Source organism: Aquila chrysaetos, chromosome 25 (assembly GCF_900496995.4).
Source record: "Aquila chrysaetos chrysaetos chromosome 25, bAquChr1.4, whole genome shotgun sequence".
NCBI classification, from domain to species: domain Eukaryota; kingdom Metazoa; phylum Chordata; class Aves; order Accipitriformes; family Accipitridae; genus Aquila; species Aquila chrysaetos.
This window is the reverse complement of record NC_044028.1, coordinates 153,812-178,619: the sequence shown is the minus strand read 5'-3', so window position 1 is coordinate 178,619 and position 24,808 is coordinate 153,812. Positions and strand designations below refer to the sequence as shown.

At 38.3% G+C, this 24,808-nt stretch overlaps 1 protein-coding gene across 5 annotated transcripts in view; it reads left to right on the top strand.

The window, feature by feature from the left end:
* LOC121232387 (BTB/POZ domain-containing protein KCTD5-like) overlaps positions 1–24,808 on the top strand; it is a 40,439-nt gene that overhangs the window by 3,340 nt on the left and 12,291 nt on the right. For 3 of the 5 annotated variants that reach the window (XR_005931424.1, XM_041120195.1, XM_041120196.1), the window contains exons 2-6: positions 10,590–10,698; positions 11,833–11,924; positions 13,095–13,190; positions 16,323–16,439; positions 22,794–22,919. Coding sequence is in view for 4 of the 5 variants with exons in the window: in XM_041120195.1 (XP_040976129.1) it covers positions 10,590–10,698; positions 11,833–11,924; positions 13,095–13,190; positions 16,323–16,439; positions 22,794–22,919 (540 nt within the window). In the remaining variant the exon portion in view is untranslated. The remainder of the gene's footprint in view (positions 1–10,589; positions 10,699–11,832; positions 11,925–13,094; positions 13,191–16,322; positions 16,440–22,793; positions 22,920–24,808) is intronic. The other 2 variants (XM_041120197.1, XM_030001287.2) reach the window with 1 other exon arrangement.

Genomic DNA, 24,808 nt, shown 5'->3' with positions numbered 1-24,808 from the left:
TCCTAAAAGTCACATGGGTTTTAAACACCTAGTTTTAAACTTTAAAGTGAGAGAGAATGTGTATTCGAGCTCATACTAGGCTGATGCCTGTTACACCCATCCCAGACATACTTGTGCCTACCACCAGATGAGGATGTGGGGGAGGTGGGGCGGGAAGAATCCTGAGGGATGAGCCAGCAGATGAGATTATCAAAATTGATAGCCACAGCCCTCTGTTTGAAAGAACTATGAAAAATCTAGCCTTAACAAGGTATATCATGTTTCCAGTATGGGGAATTTGTCTGGGATGCACTTCAGTAACTCACTTTGTGAAATTTTAGATGTATTTTCAACAGATTAATACTGAATTTTGCTTATAATACAAAACACGTTTTATAGTTCATAGGCGCATTTCATATTCCTCTGATCATGTTCCATTTGATAAGTATGCAACTCAGCAAAAATGGAGGAGGAGGTATGATTTTTTTATAACTTCAGTGAGTTAATCCGGCTTGTGGAACGCTCTAATGTTGTCCCAGCTGACAAAAGGGAGGGCAGCAGATGGCACATGTAGAAGCAAGACCAAGCAGAAGAGCCAATAATGAAATTACCTTGTATACCAGTAAATATATCTTTGAAGAAAAAAGTTTAGTTCACATTCTTTTTTGCTTTGCAAGATTGCCAAATCAGAATCTTTAGAAAATGAAGGCGTAAGAAATGCTTATCTCAGATGAGAACACACGTATAAGCAACCTCCAAAATCAATAATAGAGCTGTTTCTGCTAAACTCAACAAGTGAGGCATATGAAAATTAACCGTGTTGATATGTTAAGAAATTCTGAAAGAGGTTAACTGGATGAGTTTATTAGAAATGAGAATAAGACACTGAAATAGTTCATAGGTTGCAGTTTACAAATATCAGTTGCATACATAGCACTTTTTCTCCACTGTAATTTCTACACCAACATGTTTTTTTGTTATTTAACTACATAAATTACAAGATTTCCTTAATGCTTGCTACTAAAAAAAATTGAAAGGCTTCAAGAAAGGTAGCATGTTTACCTTCAAATTATTGTCAGGTGCTAATGTTGAACGAGGCCGTGCAGCTTATCTCTTGGTATCAGATATGTTTCCAGTTGCAGCAGCAGAAAGATTAACCTTGGCACACCCTGTGGCAAAAGTAGTGTTGAATGGAATGAGATAGTGATATTGATTCTCTGAATTTAGTATGTTTCACAATGTGATATGCGTCTTTGTATTTAAGACTCTTCTTGGTATTTAAGACTATTTGAGAATCATTTCAGCAAATGAATGAGTGGTAGTGGTCATACCTACTGTTCACAATAGGATTTGTTTTCCAGAGTATTTAAATCTTTCTTTAGAGATGAATACATAAAAATAGACAAGCAGAGTATTGCTTCTTGCTCACTTTTTCATCCTTGTTTAACTTACTTAATGCTTGTATTGTTAAGTTTTACAGCCAGATATTTCCTGATTTCAGTACCTTCCTATTTTATCTATATACCAGTTTTTCTTTTATGAACTGTTCTATCATTCTTTAAACTTTTCCCTAAGCAAGAAGATTGTCAGCCTTTCTTCATAAGTTTTTTGGCAACAGTATTCATGCTTGATTTTTAATGCCTTTCTAAAGTTAAGCGTAATTGTACTGAGGTAGTATCTCTTAAGGAAGGAAGCAAGCAAGCACTGAATGTTTTAGAAAAATCAAAATCTTCCTGGCAGCACATCCTTAACTGTCAGCACTAAAAAGTATCTTAACTGTAGTCATTGTTCTAAGATATAACTGAGATAAACTTTATTTGTCCATGAGATTTCTGACGAGTTAGGTGGCTTGTGTTATTAATGTAGTTTTGATTAGTACTGGCAGCCTGCTGATGCCCAAAGTTTTTAAGTCACATAGTTTGAGAAAAATGTGTTCTGGGCATCTAGCTCAAGATTTAAAAAGCACAGGGGGTAGGGGAGACAATTATTTCTAAATCCAGATTTAGTGCCAAATATTATTGTATTTCTGTGCATATTGCTGCCTTTAACAGAACTTCTGCTTGCTCAGTATATGTAAATGTTGTCAGTTCTTTAGATGTTCCTGGAGTGTGTGGAAGATAACTTCCTGACACAGCTGGTAGGTGAGCCAACCAGGGGAGGAGCCTTGCTAGATCTGTTGTTTACGAACAGGGAAGGACTGGTGGGAGGTGTGATGGTCAGAGGCTGTCTTGGGCTTAGTCACCATGAAATGATAGAATTCTCAGTTCTTGGTGAGGCAAGGAAGATGGTCAGCAAAACCACCACTATGGACTTCCAGAGGGCAGACTTTGGCCTCTTCGAGGCACTGGTTCAGAGAGTCCCTTGGGAGACGGTCCTGAAGGGCAAAGGGGTCCAGGAGGGATGGACGTTCTTTAAGGAGGAAATCTTAATGGCTCAGGACCAGGCTATTCCCATGTGCTGCAAGTCGAACCGCTGAGGAAAACGACCGGCCTGGCTGAACAGGGATCTTTTGCTAGGACTCAAGAAAAAAAGGAGAGTTTATCATCTCTGGAAGAAAGGGCGGGCAACTTGGGAGGAGTACAGGGATCTTGTTAGATCATACAGAGAGGAAATTAGAAAGGCAAAAGCTCAGCTAGAACTAAATCTGGCCACTATTGTAAGGGACAACAAAAAATGTTTTTACAGATATGTTAACAGTAAAAAGAATCCCAAGGAGAATATCTATCCTTTAATGGATACAGAGAGGAACGTAGCCACCAGAGATGAGGACAAGGCTGAGGTACTTAATGCCTTCTTTGCCTCAGTCTTTAATAGGGAGACCAGTTATCCCCACGGTACTCTCCCCCCTGAGCTGGAAGGTTGAGGATGAAGAGCAGAATATACCCCCCCTTAATCCAGGAGGAAATAGTTAGTGACCTACTACGCCATCTGGACACTCACAAATCTATGGGACCAGATGGGATCCATCCAAGAGTACTGAGGAGGTGCTTGCCAAGCTGCTCTCCATCATCTATCGGCGATCCTGGTCAACGGGGGAGGTCCCAGAGGACTGGAGGCTTGCCAATGTGACTCCCATTTACAAGAAGGGTCAGAGAGAGGATCTGGGGAACTACAGGCCTGTCAGCCTGACCTCGGTACCGGGGAAGGTTATGGAACAGTTTGTCTTGAGAACACTCACGTGGCAAGTCCGGGACAAGCAGGGGATCGGGCCCGGTCAGCATGGGTTTACGAAAGGCAGGTCCTGCTTGACCAACCTGATCTCCTTCTATGACCAGGTGACCTGCCTAGTGGATGAGGGAAAGGCTGTGGATGTTGTCTACCTGGACTTCAGCAAGGCCTTTGACACTGTCTCTCATGGCATACTCCTTGAGAAGCTGGCGTCTCCTGGCTTGGACAAGTGTACTCTTTGCTGGGTGAAAAACTGGCTGGCTGGATGAGCCCAGAGGGTTGTGGTGAATGCGGTTAAATCCGGTTGGTGGCGGGTCGCTAGTGGTGTTCCCCAGGGCTCGGTGTTGGGCCCGGTTCTGTTTAATATCTTTATCGATGATTTGGACGAGGAGATCGAGTGCACCCTCAGCAAGTTTGCAGACGACACCAAGTTGGGACACAGGGTCGATCTGCTTGAGGGTAGGAAGGCTCAACAGAGAGATCTGGACAGGCTGGATCGATGGGCCGAGGCCAATTGTATGAAGTTCAATGAGGCCGAGTGCTGGGTCCTGCACTTCAGTCACGGCAACTCCATGCAGTGCTACAGGCTTGGGGAAGAGCGGCTGGAAAGCTGCCCGGCAGAGAAAGACCTGGGGGTGCTGGTTGACAGCCGGCTGAATATGAGCCAGCAGTGTGCCCAGGTGGCCAGGAAGGCCAACAGCATCCTAGCCTGTATCAGAAATAGTGTGGCCGGCAGGAGCAGGGAGGTGGTTGTTCCCCTGTACTCAGCACTGGTGAGGCCGCACCTCGAGTACTGTGTTCAGTTTTGGGCCCCTCACTACGGGAAAGACATTGAGTTGCTGGAGCGTGTCCAGAGAAGGACAACCAGGTTGGTGAGGGGCCTGCAGCACAAGTCTTATGAGGACTGGCTGAGGGAGCTGGGGCTGTTTAGTTTAGAGAAAAGGAGGCTGAGGGGAGACCTTATCGCTCTCTACAACTACCTGAAGGGGGGTTGTAGTGAGGTGGGTGCTGGTCTCTTCTGTCAGGTGGCTGGAGATAGGACGAGAGGAAATGGCCTCGAGTTGCAGCAAGGGAGATTTAGGTTAGATATTAGGAAAAATTTCTTTACTGAGAGGGTTGTCAGACATTGGAACAGGCTGCCCAGGGAAGCGGTTGAGTCACCATCCCTGGAGGTATTCAAAAAGCGTGTAGACGGGGTACTCCAGAACATGGTTTAGTGGGCATGGATGATAGTTGGACTCAACGATCTTGAAGGTCTTTTCCAACCTAAATGATTCTATGATTCTGTGTCCGTGTTAGAGTGCACAGCTTTGAGCCAAGAGCTTGGCCGTGTGGGTTCTGAGTGTGTCCATTCTGGAAGAGTATTTGAGGAGAAGTCTTCGGTCTAGTTTTGACCTCAGTGAAGATAATTAACTGGAAATAAATTTCTGACATTTCAACTAGTGTATTAATGCAATTCTTGGGGAGAATGTTAAATAGGATTAGGGACATGTGTGTATTTGGTCTTTCTTTTTAGTCCTACTGGTATCCTCTACCTGATTCTGGTATCCACAATGCAAGGTCACTTCAAAAATTGGAGAACTTGGACAGTAGTGACAAGATGAAATATGATTTGGTGGAAGGTTATTAAGAAAGACTGGTTTTTTGGCAAGGAGTTTAAGGAGACTTCTCAGTCCAGAAGTATGTACATGGAGAATAGAAATCTAATAGTGAAGCCTGTTCAGTCTGGCAAAGGTATTGTGAGATCCAGCTAGGGAAGTGTGAAACTATAGATATCCAGGCTAGAAAGTACATATTTTAAAGCTGTGACAGTAATTAGTTATTAGAATGCCTTGCACAAAACAGTTAGGTTTCACCACTACTTTCTAAAGGTTAAATTTCACTGTAAATAAATTTAGTCCTATGTATATTTTAAATGAAGATCAGGCTAAGTATTCATTATGATTCCTTTAAGCCTCAGTCTCTAAAAAAATTGAAGTGGAAATGTTTTAGACTGGAATACATGATCATTTAAATGTTTTGGGCAATGTTTTTCAAATTCTTTGAAAATACATGTGCGTTTTGAGTCTCCTGTCTCCATGAATGCTGGATTGTAGATATGCTTTAGGGTTAATTCTTAAGAAAGAAGGAATATGACTCTGAGCTACACTGACTTTTCATTGGTACGTTGAACCAGGTGATTGAAAATTAAGAGCAAGTTATTAGGCTTTCTCTAAAATTCCATGGTATTTGTAACTTGGGACTAAACTTTGGTGTGGGAGAGTGATAATAAGCAAATGCAGCCTTCACTGTACCTCAGCAATGTTGTCTTTTAAACGGTGTCCTCATAAAGAGGAGCAGATATGGAAAAGGTCTAGGACTTACAGACAAGGAAGGAAAAACCCTTGGTAGAGAGAAGAATGTAATGCAAAAATAGAACTGCGTAAAGATACAAACACCTGTGTGGTTAATTAGCACTTTTGTGTTGGATGCACAAGGAACTGGAGCATTTTCTTTGAGTATCCTTACAAAGAGTGGGAAAATTTGTACGGAACACCTGTGGGGTCAAAATGTGGGGTGATGTGACTATATTGAATAAAGAGGAAACTTGAGTTTCAGCTGCTGTTCTGGTAAACATTAACATCTGTTTGTATAAAATATATCTACAAGAGAGAAAACTGAGACCTTGTTAGAATATAGATTTGTCTGGCATTTGTGGTATTCACCTGAAACTTGGGAAATGGCTTTGAAATACCCACATTAGTTGTGTCAGTGAAGATTCAAAGTTGCTCAAAGCTTGTAGAAACCTAATTAACTAGTTAGCAGACGAAATAGCATAGCTGGGTGTCACGACCCAGATTGGACAGACCAGGGAGTTGTGTTTAATTCGAAATTCCCTCGGGCTAAATTAAGGTAAAACGACACCAAACGATCAGTTAAACATTTTATTCATGGCAGAAGCAAACTGAACTGGCAAGGCATGGTAGTAGGTGGCAGGGTTTCTCACGACAGGAATTGGCATAAGACTACTTCTGTAAACCGTGTAACCATATACATCAATTCAGGGAATAAGGAGGTCCCTCCCATTGAGTCACAAGGTTCAGAGCAGACCCCCTTGCTTTCCAGACTCCTCCTCAGAGAAGGGCCCAGGGGCAGCTGGGTCCACTCTTAGTCTCAGACTTGGTCAGCGGTTCATATCTTGAAACAGATGAGGTGTAGGGATTGTGAAAAAGGAAAAGGGAAGAGAGAAGACAGAGAGAGAGAGAAAGGAAGAGAGAAAGATTTCACCCGTCCTGGGTCCAGCGTTGGTCCAGTCAGCCGACGGGTCCAGTTCCGGTGGGCTTGCGCACCCGGGGCTTCAGTTTGCGTCCTTTTTTCATCCTTGCCCCTCCTTCGGGCGGGCACCCAAACTCCTCAGGTTAATGAGCAGTTTGTGAGCCTTTGGGCTTGGGGGTCCTTTGGGGAGTAACTTCTCCTTCCCTGCAGACATGGCCATTGTTTGATCTTTGTATCAGAACAGCTTATCAGAACAGGGAGCTGCACACCCTCCAGCACGCCCTCCACCTCCTGTTGCTGATGTCTGAGCTGATGGGCTTTTCACCTTGGTTCCTTGCTGTGCAGGGTTTGTCTTTAAGCAGAACTTGCCCCACCACAATGTTTGAGACATTAACTCTTTCAGTCTCTCACACTGGGACAACACAGTCTATTCATATCCAAGCTAGCAAGCTTAAAGCTAGTTCAGTTATGTCTGTGCAAACTGTAGCTACACCTTTAAACTGTCTAGATCACATTTGAAGTGCAATTTATTATTCTTATCTTACAATAAAACAATGTTTCTTTTAGAAGGAGCATCCAAAATGCTAATTACATGAGAATACAATGTGTTTTCATGTACATGTGAATGAAGCCAATCCTGGCGATATTCTGAAAGTGTGGAAAGACTTAGCACCATATTTTGAGAGTTCTAGATAGAGCAGATGACTACATTACTGTGTCAAGTTGTATTGGGTTTATGTTTACATAAATATCCTTAAAGATCTTGTGTAACCGGCTTTTCTTAGTGATTTCAACATGAAGTGCTTAGTGTACATTGAAGGATAATCAGGCAGCTCACTCTAAACGAGGAGTGAGTAGGCATTTTCTGTAGGAAGATGCCTAGAAAGTAACTGTTGTGCCTCTTTTGCCTGTGCATTCTTTGCATATTGTTACAATATTCTTTACTGAATGCTTTACGTTTTGGGTCTTGACTCCCTGGCACTAGTCTGTAGCATACCTGAGTTGTAAGGTCAAAGTCCAAGACACACATCTTTCTCTTTGGAAGAATGTTAATTAATGCATGTTCTCCATGTCTGTAATCTGGGTAAGCAAGTGGCCAGTTACTCTGAATTGTTCAATCTGTTCATAATTTTGCATGGAATTTACATACTAAAGTGAATCTTATTGACAGAATTTGGATTGCTCACTGTTAGAATTTAGCCAGAGTTCTTAAACTCTAACTTGATATTTACTAATGTAAAAAAGAAAAAAAGTTACTATTACAGCATAAATTATAAGACTTTTGGGTTCCTTTTTCTTCTTCTTTGTTATTATTATGTTTTGAAGACACATTCTTGGCTGAAAGGCTTCATAGAGTAAACTATGACAGTAGTGAGATGGCACTTTACTCATATGTGGTATATTATACATACGTTTGGTATGGTATTTGTATTTATCAGTGTGAAGATTAAGCATTTTTATAGATTTTAGATGGTAATTTGGTAATGAAGAAAACTTGATAGTGGTTAGGAAAGGAATGAGTGTAACAAAAAAAGTGGAATGAGAAATGATAGAATGGAAAAAAGTTTGTGGGTGATAAGGAAAATGGTTAAAAACAGGTAGAAGATAAAAGCAATTCTATCTTATGCTTCACAGAGTGGATGCTGTCAGTATGTGTAAAGCATGTGTGGTGCAAGTGCTAATAATAAGCTCTGACGTGCATGCTAGGCTACTGAATTCAGGTAATGCAGGTTGCTGGTGACCTCTTATTAGGTGGAAGTTGAAAGAGAAGGCCTGACATAGCTTGTTCCCTTTGATTTTTTGCTGGAAGCTTGTTTAGTATATAGAAGTCTACTCAGGTAAGAGTAATTTCAGATACTGTAGTACATAAAAAAATAAAAAAGGAAAATTAATTTATTTGAGGCCTTTTGTGTAAGGAGTGAAGTAACCATTGTTACTTGAGATTTCATTTAGAGCTTCTAGTTATTTTGCTTCTGTGACCCACCTGTCTATCTCTGTAATGGTGTAGAGCTGGTGGCCAGTATCGCTTCAGAGGGGAGGGCGATGTGAGAAAACACTGTAGGGTAAAAGAATACAATAATCATTGAAGAAGCTTGCTTCTAGAGACTTAATTCCCTTAAATGGCAGGACTTCTAGTTTTCTAAGCCCATATGTTTCTTAATTCAGTTCAACTGATGACCAAAGGCTGTTGTTTTTTCTTTAAAACAGCGTTTCTTTTTATCAATTTTAGGTCTTCCTTTCCAACTTCACTGGTTTCTGTTCCTGTATTAAATAATACTTTTCAGCTTATAATTCATACAGTTGTCAGCTAATTTAATTTCTTTGGGTTGTATCTGTAGATTGTTCATTCTTGAAGTGTTTTGGTAATGTAAATATATTTAAATGTGAAACATTAAAAATATACCATTTTATGCACCTCATCTATCTACTGTTTTTGGTGCGTAGTCTTGCTTCTGTGAGACCGTGAGTTTAGGTCAGAAGAAATTGTGATTAGACTTCACCAAGCACTGTCTGCTCTGAGTGTAGGTTAACTGACAGCACATTTTAATATATCACCATTTTTTTGAACAGTTAATTTTATATAAAATATAACACCCCTTCACTTCTTCTAACATGACAGTGTGTCTAAGTGTGTAAAGCATTTAGCTTGTAATTATAGGAAGATGTGTATGTTTTTTGTAGTTCAGGCTGTGGTCTTTCTACATTCTACCAACCCTGGTTAGACGAGCACAGTTATTCAGAAACTAAATCCATGTACCTGAAAATAAATCCACCATCTTTCTTCCAATGAAACATTTTAGGAACTTCAGATACTGTTAAGTAGAGAGAGTTTTCAGGTGTCACAGTTCAGTAATCAAACCTTTACATATCAGTAGTAATGTCCAAATGCAAAGGATTGGGTCAGTAGAATTTTTTTCAGGTGGTACAACATGTATGACTGTCACATGTAATTTTGGGAGAGAATGACTCAAATTTAGCTAGGATTGTTGGTAGCGATGCTTTGTTAGTATCTCCTGTAAACTACTAGAATATTAAAGATAAGAAAAAATGAAAAAAGTATTTGGGGTGCTGCCACATCTCTCCAGTATATATCTGTAGGATATCTATTGCACCAAAACTTTAGGTACTAAAGAATTAATACTGTTGGTGATCCACTTGATAGTAGAAAGGAGCAGTGGATCTATTAGACGTGTCTTATCAATCTTCCTTAGACCTCTGGCCAGCACAAAGTATGTCAGTACTGCGTTGATCACAGGTGTTCACACATAGACTCTTAAATTATGTAGGAAAGACCAATTTTGCTCCTTCATCTCTTTGTCAAGAATATCAGCTGTGCAGGTGAATTTCTTGAACTGTGTTTTGCATTCCACAAAATGCTGTGCTGTGTTCTGTAAACTGAACATCAGTTAGTTTGATCTATCCCTTCTTTGTGGGCATGAGGCAGGTAGGAACTGCATCTTCAGTGTACTTTTTTTTTTTTTTTTAGAAGATGCACATACAACCCTGGCTTGGTACACAGCTGTTCTCTGAGCTAAGACAAAACCAAAAGTTTTAGAACAAAGTGTTGAGGTTAAAGAGAAGGTAGGTTTGCCTTTAATTTAACAAAAGAACACCCCCCCCCCCCCCCCCAACAGTAAAACCCAACAACAACCAAACAAAAAAAGCGAGCTGGTATTTGAACCTCACTGAAATGTAGCCTTTGTTCTGATTCTTCAGGTTTCCAAACAAAATGATAGTTTCATGGTTTTAAGTGTTATTTTTAACCTTAATTTTCGGTGTTCTCACTTACTGTTTAGATCTTTCATGCTAGCAATGTTGATAAGCTTTTGATAAAGGGTTGGGGGGAATTGATCAGGTAAGAGAAGTTATGCAGTACATGATTGAGTTGAGTGATCAGTTTGATATAATTACAACTACATTGTTGAATTCCTTTTAATGTCTTCAGTAAATTTGGCTTCAAGGGATGTGGCTATGTCTGAATACCTGCTTGCTATTCAGATGCCAAGCTGAATATTAGCCTGCAATTCCTGATTGGATGTTTAAATCATTGTGGTTTTTTTTGGCTTTTTTGTTTGTTTATTTGTTTGGGATTTTTTTGTGGTGTTTTGGGATTTTTGTTTTGGTTTGGGTTTTTTTGTGGTGTTTTTGGGTTTTTTTTGTTTTGGTTTGTTTGTTTTCTAATCTAGGATGAAACAGGTGCCTATTTAATAGACAGAGACCCGACCTACTTTGGGCCAGTGCTGAACTATCTCAGACATGGGAAACTGGTTATTAACAAGGACCTAGCTGAGGAAGGTAAGATGTTACTAAATCTCTTGCTTTCTTGTCACTTGCTTATTATTTTCACTGATTTTGAGTCACCAAAAGTAACTTACAATTAGATGGTAAATCTTAATCAGTGTTAGCATTTCAATCTGTTTCAAGTGAGGGTGATAGTTATTGTGCAGTTATAGTATATGCTGTTATTTGAGTGTTTTGAGTATGATTCCTGATTTCACAACCCCCATCCCCAGTTAGAAATAGAACATAAATATTCAAACATGAGGAGAGATGCCTTTTATCATATAATTTTGTATCTTTCCTGTATGACTGAGTGAAATACTTGGGTTTAGTCCTCTTCAAGCAAAATAATACTGACTGTGAAACAAACTTCAGAAGATGTAAAGCAAAATAAGAGTGAAGTTCTGGGAGGTTCAGATGTGTGGAATATGCTCATGAAGAGTAAATTCTGCCCCCAGCTTCTCCCTCCCTGCCCCCAATTCATATCAGTTTTACCCTAATAGAGGATGACTCTTTTAAACCATACAGTACTAAAACTGTATTGATAAGGTATTGAAGAAATTGATCAAAGAGAAATACAGTCTAACAATATTAGCAGGAAATAATGTGAAATATAATTTCCATGTGCATTGTTAAACAGAGTATGTGTGGAGAACAGGTAAGGCTTGAACATGTGAGTGGGAGGAGTCTGTAGTATGTATCTTTAAGCTTTTGTTTCAGGGTCTAAGATCTCAACTGGCAAGAAGAAAAATTTTCTGCACACTAGCAGCTGCAGAGCTTTTCAGTAGGACTATTTGAATTTCTCTTTCATATTCCAGCCTGAGGCAGGGCCTGAGCTATGGTGGTCCATCAGTCTGCTATAGAATGGCATTTGAGCCCCTTTTTTTTGTTTCCTGCCTCTCATTCTGTATGTGAAATGTCATCAGTTTTCTTCAGGTTTTTTTTTTGGACAGTTTTTCAGAATGAGCTAAACTTTGAACTACCTGTGCCTGAAGGAAGCCAGAATCGTTAGGTTGGTAAATGAACTTTTCCTAGGGCAAAATAAATCATTTTCTATAGCTGTAGAGAAGATAATCTTAGGAACTGGTTGGTGGGTTTGGCCTGGAATCTTTGGTTACGTTCTCTTTCCGAAAAATGTTCTCATACTAGGTGTACTGGAAGAGGCTGAATTCTACAATATCACATCACTAATAAAACTGGTAAAGGACAAAATAAGAGAAAGAGACAGCAAAATCTCACAGGTGAGGCTGTTTTCTAGTGTGGTTTTGATTATTTGGTCTAGGGCAAGTAGTGGGTGGGTTTGATTTCCCCCCCCCCCCTCCCCCCCTTAATTGCTCACTTCCCCAGTAAGATACTGAATGGCTGCCTCCATCACTGGCTGAGCTGGAACCATTAGTACACAAAGATTAATATTCTTAATTGCCAGTACCTGCCAGTCTGCTTACAAAGGGCACAGGCATATGGTTCCAGTTCTTGTTCAGAAACTGAAAACATTCTAAAGAATTGTTCAAAAATGTCTGGTAATAGTAGAGTTTGTTATAATATCATTTCTGGAAATAGTTATTTTAGAAAACAGCTTTTGCAGAATATATTTTTCTCATATGCATTTAAATACTCTGAATATGATGAGATTGCCTAACTACGGTATAACTGCTGTTTATACAGTATGTTTATACAGCATACATACAGATGCTGTTTAACTCCTGTCATATGCTTTTGTAGCAAAGTAGTTTCTTTATTTGTAGTGCTCGGTAGTTGAGAAGACTCTGCCTCTTCTCATAGCAGCTCATGGATATTTCTTTATGGAAGTGAATATGATAGAGAAACTGTTAAGTAAAGAAAGTATTCAAGTCTGTTCTTTAACTCTGCTACTCTGGCCTTCCCTGATAACTGAGTCTTCATGGAGATATTACAAACTCATATTGCCAAATTTCTCTTGAAGCCGGGTTGTGGGATAGCAGAGTTTTGCTCTGATAGCATTTTCTAAAGGGTTTCAGCTGAAATGGTCCTAGCTATTCATTGCTCTGCATGGGAAACTTTGACAGGGAAATAAAGACATTTTTGAATATGGTCAGACATTCCTTAAAGTTAGGTAGGCCTCTGCAGAACCTCAACCTTGATTTTGAATAATGTGGTTTGCCACCACATGGACCGATAGGTAAGTCTTAAGATTATTTTGTTATAAATGTTAAGTAACACTTTCAGTCCCTGAAACATTCATGAAGCATTGAGTCTTCTGCAAGGTGATTCTGAACAGGTGAGATTTCTTTAAAAAAAAAAAAAAAAAAAAAAAAAAAAAGCTGTTCAAGGTGGTGTTGCTTACCATTTCTAAAGAATAAGGGCAACTTTAGACAAGTCACAAGCATAGTGAATTCCATGCTGTATTGAGCAACTTATATTTCTTCCTGAAGGTGCCAGTCAAACATGTGTACAGGGTGCTGCAGTGCCAGGAAGAGGAACTCACTCAAATGGTTTCCACAATGTCCGATGGCTGGAAATTTGAACAGGTAAAAAAAACCATACGGGATATAGTTACAAAGTCTTCTAAAATTTCAGTTATGTCGAAGAGGAGTATAGAGTCAATTCTGTGCATCTTTTTAAGTTCAGTAATTTTCAGAAATTGGATAGATTGGATACACAGTTAAGTTAAAATTTGGTATTTGTATTCTTATTTGTCAGAGGACAAAAAACTGTAGCTTTCCAGGAGGTAAATTATGCTGACTTTCTATAAAAACATCTACATCATGCTTGAAATGTAATTCTTCAGTGCCTATACGCTAGCATTTGAAGGGTGAATAAACCAAAATTAACTAATACAAGTTTATACGAATGGTAGGTCAGATATAAAGAGCTCCGGGTAAAAGAGATGAGCTTGGGAGATAAATGTTTGTCAGGCCCAAACAATGCTTCTTCAGATAAAGGACTGATACGCATAGGAGGGTGAACTTAACCAGTGCGGATGTGAAGCTGGATAGGTGTGAGCTATGTGAACCTTTTCATTCTTTGCGCTGCGTAAAAACAGCTTTGTGTGTACATTCAAGAATACATTGTAAAATTGCAAGATGATCTTTCCGTTATCTTTGCTAATCTCTGTAAATAAGAAACTAACTACGTGGCCTCTTCTTCCTTCATGTTCCTAACCTACCAGAATATTTAAACTGCACTGGAGCAATGAATCTGTTAACTCAGGAGTGAGACAAAGTGTTTAGCCGCCGGCATCTTTTTCAGTGTCTGGTGCCAACTGTAGGAGAGATTGGAATAAGCACAAGCCTCTTAACCTGTGCAGTCTCACTCTAATAACGCAACAAAGCAACATTTTAAAAAAGTACAGCACACAAAGGTAAAAGAGAAAGTTTTGTTTATATTTGATGAAATGTGTAAGGTGCTGGTGTCATGGAGACAGCTGTGATTGAATAAACTAAACCAGCACAGAGAAAGCTTCTTGTGCTTCAGTTCTCTGGCTCAAGTATTACTGGGTCTGTTTGGCATGCCAGAAGCTGAGTGTTTTAAGTCCCTGAAAAAAAGCTCTCGCTTAATGCACGTGACTGGTTTTTGACCAGTGCGTTGGCAAAGTTTCTTTGATATTCTTCTTTGTCATGAGAAACTAGCTTTCATTACAAACAGAGATTCTTTACTTTTTGACAGATTAAATGATACTATGGCTTTTACCTGTCCTAAAGCCTTGTATTCTTTGGGGTATTGTATTTGGGAGTAATACTGCTTTGACAGTGCAACTGCTGAAAGAACTATTAGAATCTCTTTTAGAACTGGAAAATTCCAGTGGTTTTCTTGAATGTTGTGTCCTTGTTTCATCCAGCTTTCTCCCTATTTCCTCCCTCCACCATGTGTCTCTCTCTTGGACACATAGTTTGAAGTAGATAAACACAACAGCTCTATGGTCTCATAATACTCAGCTCCTCATTACCTCAGACTAGGCCATTCTCTCCTTTGGTTGTATTGCAGACCTGTTTTTAGCAGACATCGTTCACTTGAAACATGATTAGAATATTCTGTATAATCTAAACAGTTTTATTGTTAAGATTTGAGAACACTGTAGCATTTCTGTAATTTTTTATCTTTTCTAAACCTGTGTTGCTCAGCAGCATGCTTCCTTCAGAAGCAGTCTTTGGGGTGGCACCTACCATGCTTTGTACGTATTATCATTGGTGGGATAAGAATCATCAGCTTTTTCAGAGGAGTACTATTCCTATGGGTTGAGAGTCCTTGTGCTCTGTGCCCCATATAACATGTTTAAGTGGTTGTTTTTGATAAAAAAATATTACTTTCCCCTTAACATTTCGAAATTTTCTTGTAAAATACAATTGAATGTGGTGATTAAATAGGAGTGGAAGGTGTTAAACTTCTGGTGCACTTACGCGGATGTGTTGATGCACTTTTCCAAAGGATACCAGTGGAAGTGCTGGTAGAATACTGCAATCAGTTCCAGTCCAAAAACTACTGCCAATAGTTGTGCTACCCCACTTTTCTGATTTCAGTGGGTTATTTTGGAGATGATTTTTAGCCTCAATTGTTACCTCTTCAGGCAATCAGAAAAAACAATATTTTGGCAATACTCCATAATGGTAAACTTTGGGCTATACAAAATTGCTACATACAAAGGCTTTAGACAGCAGTGCTGTGTCAGTTACGTAAATTTTAATGATTAATGTAACCTGAGTCTGTCACCATAATGCTGTCTTAAATATGTTCACTGTATGAGGAGGATGGTATTTAGCTGCTGCCTTCAAAATTATTCACATAACAATAGCAGGATAAAAATAAATTTACTGTTCATGAGCCTTCTCATCACTAGTAATCTCCAGTTTACTCAGAATAGGCAGTTATTGTCTAGTTCTTCACACTTAATTTAAAGCTCTAATCTTTCTCAAGTGCACTGACAGGCTATGCTTTAATTTAAATGGGCTAGGAATTGCCATGCATTATTAAGTTAAAACATTTTCTGTAATGACAAGTTGAGAAATTTAGCTGAGGTTGTTCTGAACTTCTGAATTATTAGATGTTAGGCAAGTGTGAACAGAGTTCTTGGTACTGATTTTTATGGGAACAAGACAGACAATTTTTTCCACTCCAGTTATTTTCTTGGATCTTCTGTAAATTACCCCTTCTAAAACCAATTTAGAGCACTCAACTTTTTTTCCTCTAGTTGACTTCATATGTTTTCTTAGCTATATTTTGTTTATCAACATCTGGAACAAGATGAAGCTCTTTCATACCCAGGCTTGATATATTGCTTTACGTAACACCTTCCAGTCTTATATTGACGTTACCTTCTGCACTTGGCAAGTGTGACAGGAAAATAATGTTCACTTTCATAATGCACCGAACTTTGTTTATATTTTTCAGAGTAGTTGACTACACCACAGTGATATGGGAAGTTTTCTGACTTACTATCAGTAACTCTTAACTTCCCTTGAAATTATAAAGGGCTTTGCAACTGCCTCCATAAATTTTAAGTATGTTGAAATGAAAGTTGTAGCTTGATAGCAACCTGTTCTAGTGGCAAGTAAATGTTACCTGAACGTTTGAGCTCATCTGTTATTTGTACGATTTGGATAATGGTATGTGCTTCAGCTTTACAAAGGTTTCTTTTTGTGTTTTGCTTTGATTGGTTATTTCAGCTTGTCAGTATAGGTTCCCAGTACAGCTGTGGCCGGGCCCAGCAGTCAGAGTATCTGCTGATAGTGTCACGGGAAGTGAAAGGGGAAGAGAGATGCTTCCAGAAATGCTGCAGTGAGGTGTGTCACACCATTCTTTTTGCCCTCACACTGATATGCTTGGCCTCCTTGCGTTTCTGCTGCTTTCAAATCATTCCACTTTATTCCTGGATGTACAGCACATAGTAATTTGTGTGTATTTGTGACTGGCTTTTATTTATATTCACGGTATTTCATTATACATTATGATTGTTCATATTGTAAAAATAATAAACAGACAAACAAAACCCCCCTAGTTATTTAGTTAAAGGTTTTTCCCAAGAAGAGTTCTTATGTTCTCAATAGGTAACTTCTTTTCCTTAAATCTTCCTCCAAAGTTAACAGCCTTTGATCTATATTTGTTTAAATTGTACCACTTTTACTTAACGTTAGGAGCCCTCTAAATAAAGCTTTGAGTTCACTGGGTTTAGAAAGGGACATTTTTGTGTTAATCCTTGTTCCAGTTGAGCGTATTTCATCCACCTAATAGCCAGTTAAGTTCTGAGTTTGAATGCTTTATTTCTGGTAACTCGGAACTTAACCTTTTTTTTAGGTGGATGAAATGTATTCAACCTGGAACAATGAATAACTGAATTTTTCAGAAATAAAATAAGGAGTGAGGGGAGAACAAAACCAGGAGTTTTAAATCTTGTCTCAAGTGGAAAGAACATCCTGGGGTTTTTTGGCTTTATTTTTTTGTTGTTTTGGGTTTTTTCCCCCTTGGGAAATTTTCTTGAAACCCAAATGAAGAATCGTAGCTTCACTTATTGGCTTTTTAGGCTGTCTCATCCTTCCTGCTCCTCTTGCCATCAAGTCACTGCTTTTTTAATTGCTGTGTTACTTGCCAGTGTTCAGGAGTTTGGGAAGGGATTTTTTTGCTAACCAGTAACATTGGAAGCAGTTTCCAGTTCTTTACATAGCTGTGCTTCATTTTGAAGTGTCTTATGTGAATTGATTTGGGAACCTGGTGTTCTGTAGTATTTTTCAACAATAAAATACTCAGAGTACTTGTTCTTTTCCTTGCTTTATATGTGGTTATTCAGTCTGAAAGATCAGTATAACATCATGAAGATAACATGACAGTAAAGTGACTTGATATGAGCAGAACCTTGCATATGAATTTACGTGGACACTTAGCTATACAGTTCTAGATTTTAAACCTGGACTGTTGCCTAGCTATGTTCCAGAATCTGCTTTCAAGGTACCAAGCACTGTCTGTTTCTTGCAGTTGTATAGGTAACATTTGGAATGTGGAATTAATGCATTGGGTTTGCAGACTTTCTGGAACTGAATAGGAAATGTGGCTTGTTGTTAAGGATGTGTAGAGTACAGGCAGCATGATGTTATTCATGTGTTCATGTCCTAGATAGCTTAAAGTAAAATTCAACATAATAAAATGGGAGATGGGGGAAGCCAATGAAGAAATGAAGGCAGGTATAAAATTTAAAAGAAAAAAAAAAATCTGGAAGGGAATGAATTTTCCTTCCTCCTAGATTAGAAGTCTGACAATTGCATTAAGAGACCTGAAATAAATATGCTTGTGGTCCTCGTGTCAGTTATCAGTGCTGAGTTTAATGGCTGATAGCCTTAAAGGCTTTATATAGCCTTTGGCAAATCCTTTGAGAAGGCAGTAGAATAAATGCATTATAACTCTAAAAGGCATAGAGGCCATTCTTACATTCATACAGCTTGATTCTGTAAAAAAAAATTGAGGGGAGGACTTTGTTTTATTCTATCAACTGTTAGTATAATTAAAAAAAAAAAAAAAAAAAGATAAGCTTTCCAAGACAAGCTTTCTAGTGTACAAGTTCATGACCTCTGAAATAGAAGCAGTAATATTCAAAGTATAAGAATATTTAAAATAGAATTTGAGAGTACTTGTTAGAAAATTTACTCAGTTTTGAGAATCAGACCATCACAGAAAGAGAAGGAAATTGGTAGTCATGAAGTAGAAAAGTTAGTAAGTTTGAGTAACTCCAGTGTGAAGCAGAGAAAGACAGGGATTCTGTTTGTGCAATTTGGAGTGGTTATCTGTGATGGTAATGCTATTGCTAATTTGTCCTGTAAATGTACTGTATAGATTCTGAATCAATATTGTTAAACCAGTATAGCAAATCTGTGTAGGCAAGTTATTGAAATGTGACTGGTTTTGAGATCTGTCTCAATTCGGTTAGGTGTGAGATTTGTTCACTTCAAAAATTAGGTTCCTATAAGTGATGCACCACCCATTTTGCTTGTTCATAGGGATATTTTTAGGTGTACAGTCATTGATTTAAGACAGGAAGAGATTCATGCATTTTGCTGCCATTGAATAACTTGGTGCAGGAATCATTTGACCTATTCTCTCAGCTATACCACTTTTATCATCTCTTTTTCTGAAATAGTCTTTTTTGAAATACACAGTTATCCTCTTGCAAGGCTGCAGACTTAGGAAAAGTTCTTCAGGAAGTTACTTCATCATTGTCCCTGAAATCATTCTTAAATCATTCCTCTTTGAAAACAAGCCTGACCATAGCTAGGCATTGGGTAGTCTCTGTCTACCTTTACTTATGCCAAACTGTTGTTTTTTGGTTTTTTTTTAACTTTGCCCTTTATGATTGTCATCTTCTATCTTACTTAAAAGTTCAGGCTTTATGAGACATGGGAAATCCTGACCTGTATTGGCACATCAAGCAATATAATACAAATAATTGTATTTCTGTTGATTAAACAATAAAAATAATAATGCTTTCCATTCCTGCCTTTTTTAGTTACAGCTGAAAGCCTGCTAGTGTCAGCACCCTTATTCCATGCAAACAGTGAATGGATCATGGTCTAATGAATTTTCTGTGATAAGTAACATTGGCATTTTCCTATGCTCAGTTATGACACTGTTGGAGCTCACAGGGCCTCTCAAGCAGGATCACACTGCTTTAGTAAGGAGTATAATGTAACAAGTAATGGAAGGAAAAAAACCCGATGAGGAAAAATACATGCCTGCATGTTTACATATGTATATATAATCATACGAATCTATGAAATTCGGAGTTTGAAAATGTTCTTTTTTTCCTTCCTTAAGTTCTTGGTCATTACAACTCTCTCTACTGTTAAAGCCCCATGAGCCAAAAAGAGTTTGTCCTTTCAGAAAGTCTGAGAAACGGTAGGCTGGATAATCTGAAATGCTTTTCCTATGCATTGTAACACATGTTTTGCAGACCTCGGATTACTCTGATTTGTTGTGGGTTCTTTTTTTTTTTTTTTTTTTTTTTTTTCCTTCTTTGGGGGTGGGCAGGGATGGATGGACACGGGGCAGGAGAGTTTAGCAGTTCCTTCCAGTTTATCAGCATCCTTCTTAAAGTGTTGCCACCAACACTGGGAACAATGGGGTGACTTTTGGAATACAAGTGCTAAAATACTGCTTTATTTCTGATCATGCTTTCTGACACAACACTTCAGTTCTAATCTGCAATAATTTTCCATTGTTTCTTTTCTTGCCATCACCCTTATTGCTGCTGATGCATCTCAAAAAGCTACGATGAAGTTTCTAGCATGCTATTGATACTACGCAAATAATACATTCTTAGTTGCACACATACGGATCTGCTTACAAGAGTATCATGTGTTGGAGTTTTGAAGAACTTGTGTTTAATGTTGCTAAAGTGACTTTATCTTGAAATGCACCAGCTGATTAATAATTGCAAAAAGTCATCCAGATGTTTTGCAGTCAGCTAAATCAATAGTCCTATCCAACTAGCTAATAAGTAGTCAGTCTGCCATGTCTCTTAAAAAGACTTATGTGCAAAAGGTCAACTTACTTGGATTAGGAAGCATTAGTGGGGGATGTAAGTAGCTATCAAGTGAGGACCTAACAACCTTGTTGAACCAGGACTGATGATTTGGCTGATATTTGATCTTGTATCATGTCTCCTTTCAGAGAGGTCATTTATTTCTTCTGAGTGTCAAGGAGTAAAGAAGTCTTTTTCCTTCTGGTAGCTGTTATCATAGTTTATCTGATACCAAGTTCTTGCCATTTTGCAAGAAGAAAAGTTGACTGTATACTAAATCAAATCATACGCTTGAATTTTATTCTTCCAATTTCTCTTCAGAGAAGGTGAATTATCCGTGGCTGTATTTAAACATGTATCCAACTTTTTGAATGTTTTCTAGCCTTTAAGTGGGTTTAAAATACTGTTTAAAATAGTCCTACATTTTACCTCAGTAGTTGAAGCAGTTACTGTATTTGCAGTATATGGCTTGTAATTGCTATATAATATATAGGATAAACTTTAAACCACTTCAACAGGCTTAGAGCCAACTTAACTGCTTTTTTTCTCTTGAAAATTTGTGCATGATATTTTTTGCTGATAGGGAAGAGAATCAACAAATCATCTCTACATACGAAGCAAGTCTGGGTTGATTTTCCAGCTTTTCAGTGGACTTTCTTAGTCCATTTTGTGCAACTAAGCAACTAGTTACTTTATGGGTTTTGTGATTCTATATTGCACAAATATGTTACTCTGCAGTCTGGACCGTATCTGTTGTGAAACATTAGCTGACTTAACATCTCAAGATAAATGGTGCCTTTGTATTCCAGTGAGAATGTATTGGTCCTTCTAAAAAACCTGGGTTTTTGTAACTTCATTACATGGTTTTGGTGGAAAAAATGTTTTTATCGCATTCATTTTTGATCAGCCTGTGTTCATTACAGACTATGTATGTATTTTGCAGAACTAGAGTGATGTTAGGAGTAGAGGAAAGAGGGAAAGGTTTCTGGTGATCACATCCAGACAGTGTAGTTAAAGTAGGTGGTTAGAGAGTGCTGAATTTTGATTGCCAGTACTGTTCATCGGAGGCTGAACCTTGTGTGCTGTAATATCATCAGGGTCCAAAAATTTTGACATCACCTAAGCCTGGCATCAAGTTGGTTCATTGTGCAGACATACTGCCTGCTGCTCTTTGTAGACATTGGCTCTGTCTGTCTGTGTGGAGGTGCTTGCTTGGCTGTCTTACCACAGTGCTGGAACATCTGAGCATCTCTCCTCTCTCTCCTTAAAAGTACAATGAGGCTTTATTTTCTCCTGACAGTGCTATCTGGAAGCTGCTTTTAACCTTGGTCTACCTTCCACTTTTGTTGGGGGAATAATCTTATCCCACAAGTACAGATTCTAGACCAAGATTTCGTCTTGGCTGCATCTTCCCTGCTTTAACAAGGCTTTTACTGTCTTTGGTGCTCTGCTAGAGTAATGGCATTACACAGTTTGTTTTTAGACAGATAACTACAGTGTTTTAAGTGCTGTTGCCTGAAAAAACAAGTCAAGCCTTTTCTGTGGGGCCATTACCAGGACATTTTAATGATATAATAGAGGTTGGGGAATAGGACAGCCTTATCACATGTGTGTGGTGATTTGGTAGGTAGATTTAATACAGTTTTGTTAATAACGTTTAGATACAGTGTATCTGTGCAACAGGTTGATTTTTAGGACTTTGATCTGTGTCAGTAGTAATAGCACCATACGTTATCTTGTCATGCTTTTGAAATAAACCTTTAAAATAAATGAACCAGCTACATCTGAATTGATTCTGGCTTGGAAAGGCAGGCTATGTAAAGCTTCTAGGATTAGGTAAGTGTACTGTGTGTAAGGTAAGACAAGTTACATGAAATTTCTGCCATTTGATAAACATGCTGCATATGAGGTAGTACTGGTGTTGAGTATATCCTTCCTTCTCAGTAAATTGTCATTTATCATTCAATATCGAGACTTGCAGAAACTTGTAAATATGTCACATTTCATTATACATGGCTTCTGCTTGTCACGCTTCCTTAATTAACTTCCTTGTAGTAGTACATATGAATTTCAGATGTTAATCTTGGTGTCCCACCATGCTGTGTCTTGCTGTTTTCCAATCAAATGCAAATTTTGTCTTTGTCCACTCTAACTATGTTTTAATAGAAGTATTGTTATTCTGTAAGTAATGTGGTGGGTATCCCTTAAGGCCAAAGTGCTTCTTGCATGCAGCCATTTACATATTAAATCATGCCACATTAAGATACCGCATAGAAACTTGTAAAAATTAACTTTGGAGGATGGGAAGGTTTCCACTGAATAACAGAAACAGGGAACAGGCTGCTTCTCCACTGGCCTGCCTCTGTAGCCTGTTCTTTCACAGTATAGTCATAACCATAAATCATTAATTCTGTAAGTGTTTAAAAAGCAAAGCTATGTTTATCGTATCATCAGAGTGTCAGTGTATTTGTCAACATCAAAATGCATTTGCAGTGAAGTGGAGAATCATGCTTCAGGCACTACCAACAGTCTGAAGAGTGAGGAGTGTTTATACTAATGATGAGAATTTGAGGAATTTGTTTGGAATTTGTTTTATGTGGAAATGCAATTGACTTTTTTTTTTATCTTTCAGCTAGTCAGTATTGGTTCTTCCTATAACTATGGCAATGAAGATCAGGCTGAATTTCTGTGTGTTGTCTCAAAGGAATTGCATAACACTCCCTATGGCACAACCAGTGAACCCAGTGAAAAAGCAAAGGTAAGTTACTAGACATTGGGCTAAAGAAATGGTGTCAAATTGGGTGGGCTTCACTAAGTCGTGGTAGGCCCACCTCTGTTCTGGACCATTATTTAGTTGCCTTTTTTCCCCTCACTCATGACTACTAATGGTTCTGTGTCCATTGTATGAGAGACTGTAACTAACTGTAAATGGTACAATTAGCATGCATTTGTTATACCAAATGAGTTCTTTAAATGCAATACTCTGTACTGTTCCTGATGCCTGTCCTGGTTTTTTGAGTATTGGCTGGTATTTGCTGTTTACAGTTGAGAATCTAGGTTTTGTTTCTTACACATTTGAATGCTTCCTTATTCTGCCACTATTTCAGTTGAAAACTGTTTTTCTTGCTTGAGTTCAACTGAAGAAATCTTACTGTCAAGAATGGAGATTGTAATAGGCTGTCTCTGAAAGAGAGTCATGTGCAATATGTTATAAAATGAAGGTATTTGTTAGCTTAATATTGTCAGGTTTCTACCTAGTTCTCTTTACTTTCTGTAACCAGCTTTACAGAAAGATTGTAATGGGCACAATATCTTAGCATTTTATTCAGTTGTCTTTCAGAGTTTGTACAAGGGAAGATTTAAAAACAGAACTGAATAGTAATAAGGCAGACCAGTGGTGTATGTAAGTGTATTCTTCTCTTCCATGCGTATTGAAGTTTTTATCATTGTATTGTTGCTTTGTATGAGGAGATGACTACAGACAAACTGGATATTTCTGTAGTTGGCTTAAAAGCTTTTCATTTAGTATGTGTAGATGGGAAACAATTGGTAAAATGTCAAAGGTTGCTTTTTCAAGAATCACCTTCAAAGAAATTAATTTTGAAATAATGCTAAGAATTGATCTGGGTCTTGGCACTGAGGCCTCAGATAAACTTCTCTGCTTTCTGTGCCTTGTAACTTGGTTATGCAGCTATGCATATGGAGACGTTTTTGTAAATTGCACTATAGAAATATGTTGAATTCTTAGTGAAATGACTAATTTATGCTCTTTTGTCACTGTTGAGATAAAACTTCCAAAGAGTTGTAAGGGATTAATGTAGTCAAGGGTAAACAGTGAACCTGGGTAAGCCATGGCTCACCCTTTCCAAAACCCTAGTCAAGGTCTGCTTTTGCCAGGATGCTTCAGGAGAACTTTAAAAGCTGACAAGTTAAAGAGGTGTGTGGTAATAATTTAGGGTGGAGATATATACCTGAAATAAAACATGGAATTCTAGAACCTAATAAACATCTTTATAACGAATGGTAGTGCATCTTTAGGGAACTTCAGAAGTTGCCAGAGTTACATTGCATTCTTAATGTAAAAGAAAAATATGGATCAAATGAAACTATTAAACCCTAAATACAAAAGCTAGTTCACAGTGAAGTACAACTCTGTAAATTCAGCAGCTCTGAGAGAAGCTAAATCTTAGACCTCTCCATTGAAGTGCTTCTTGGTCATTGTTTCAGAGAAGAGAGCAAAGCATAATTTGACCAGGGTGATGAATAAGAATTAATGTTAATTTTAGTTGGAGATACAAACTTTCACTCCTTTTGTGCTGGAAGAGTTGATCTGTTGCTAGCAATTAATGGCAATACTTGAAGAATCATTTTTTATAGATTGTGTTTCTAATAGATCAATTTTATTTTTTTTTAAGGGTGAGGGGGGGGAGAAAAAATTAATTCCTTTTTGGTTGAGAGGTTTCTGACAGCTGCATTCAGGAATCTTGACTGGATCTTGGGAACTTTTGTCTCAATAGTTCCCTCTTAGCCAGCATTAATCCTCTAGTCTGCAATTTGAAGTTCATATGATTGAAATTCTGGTATCCAGTGATATATACAGAATAATCTGTTCATGTACTGGGACTGACTTTTAGAAGCCATGAGAAA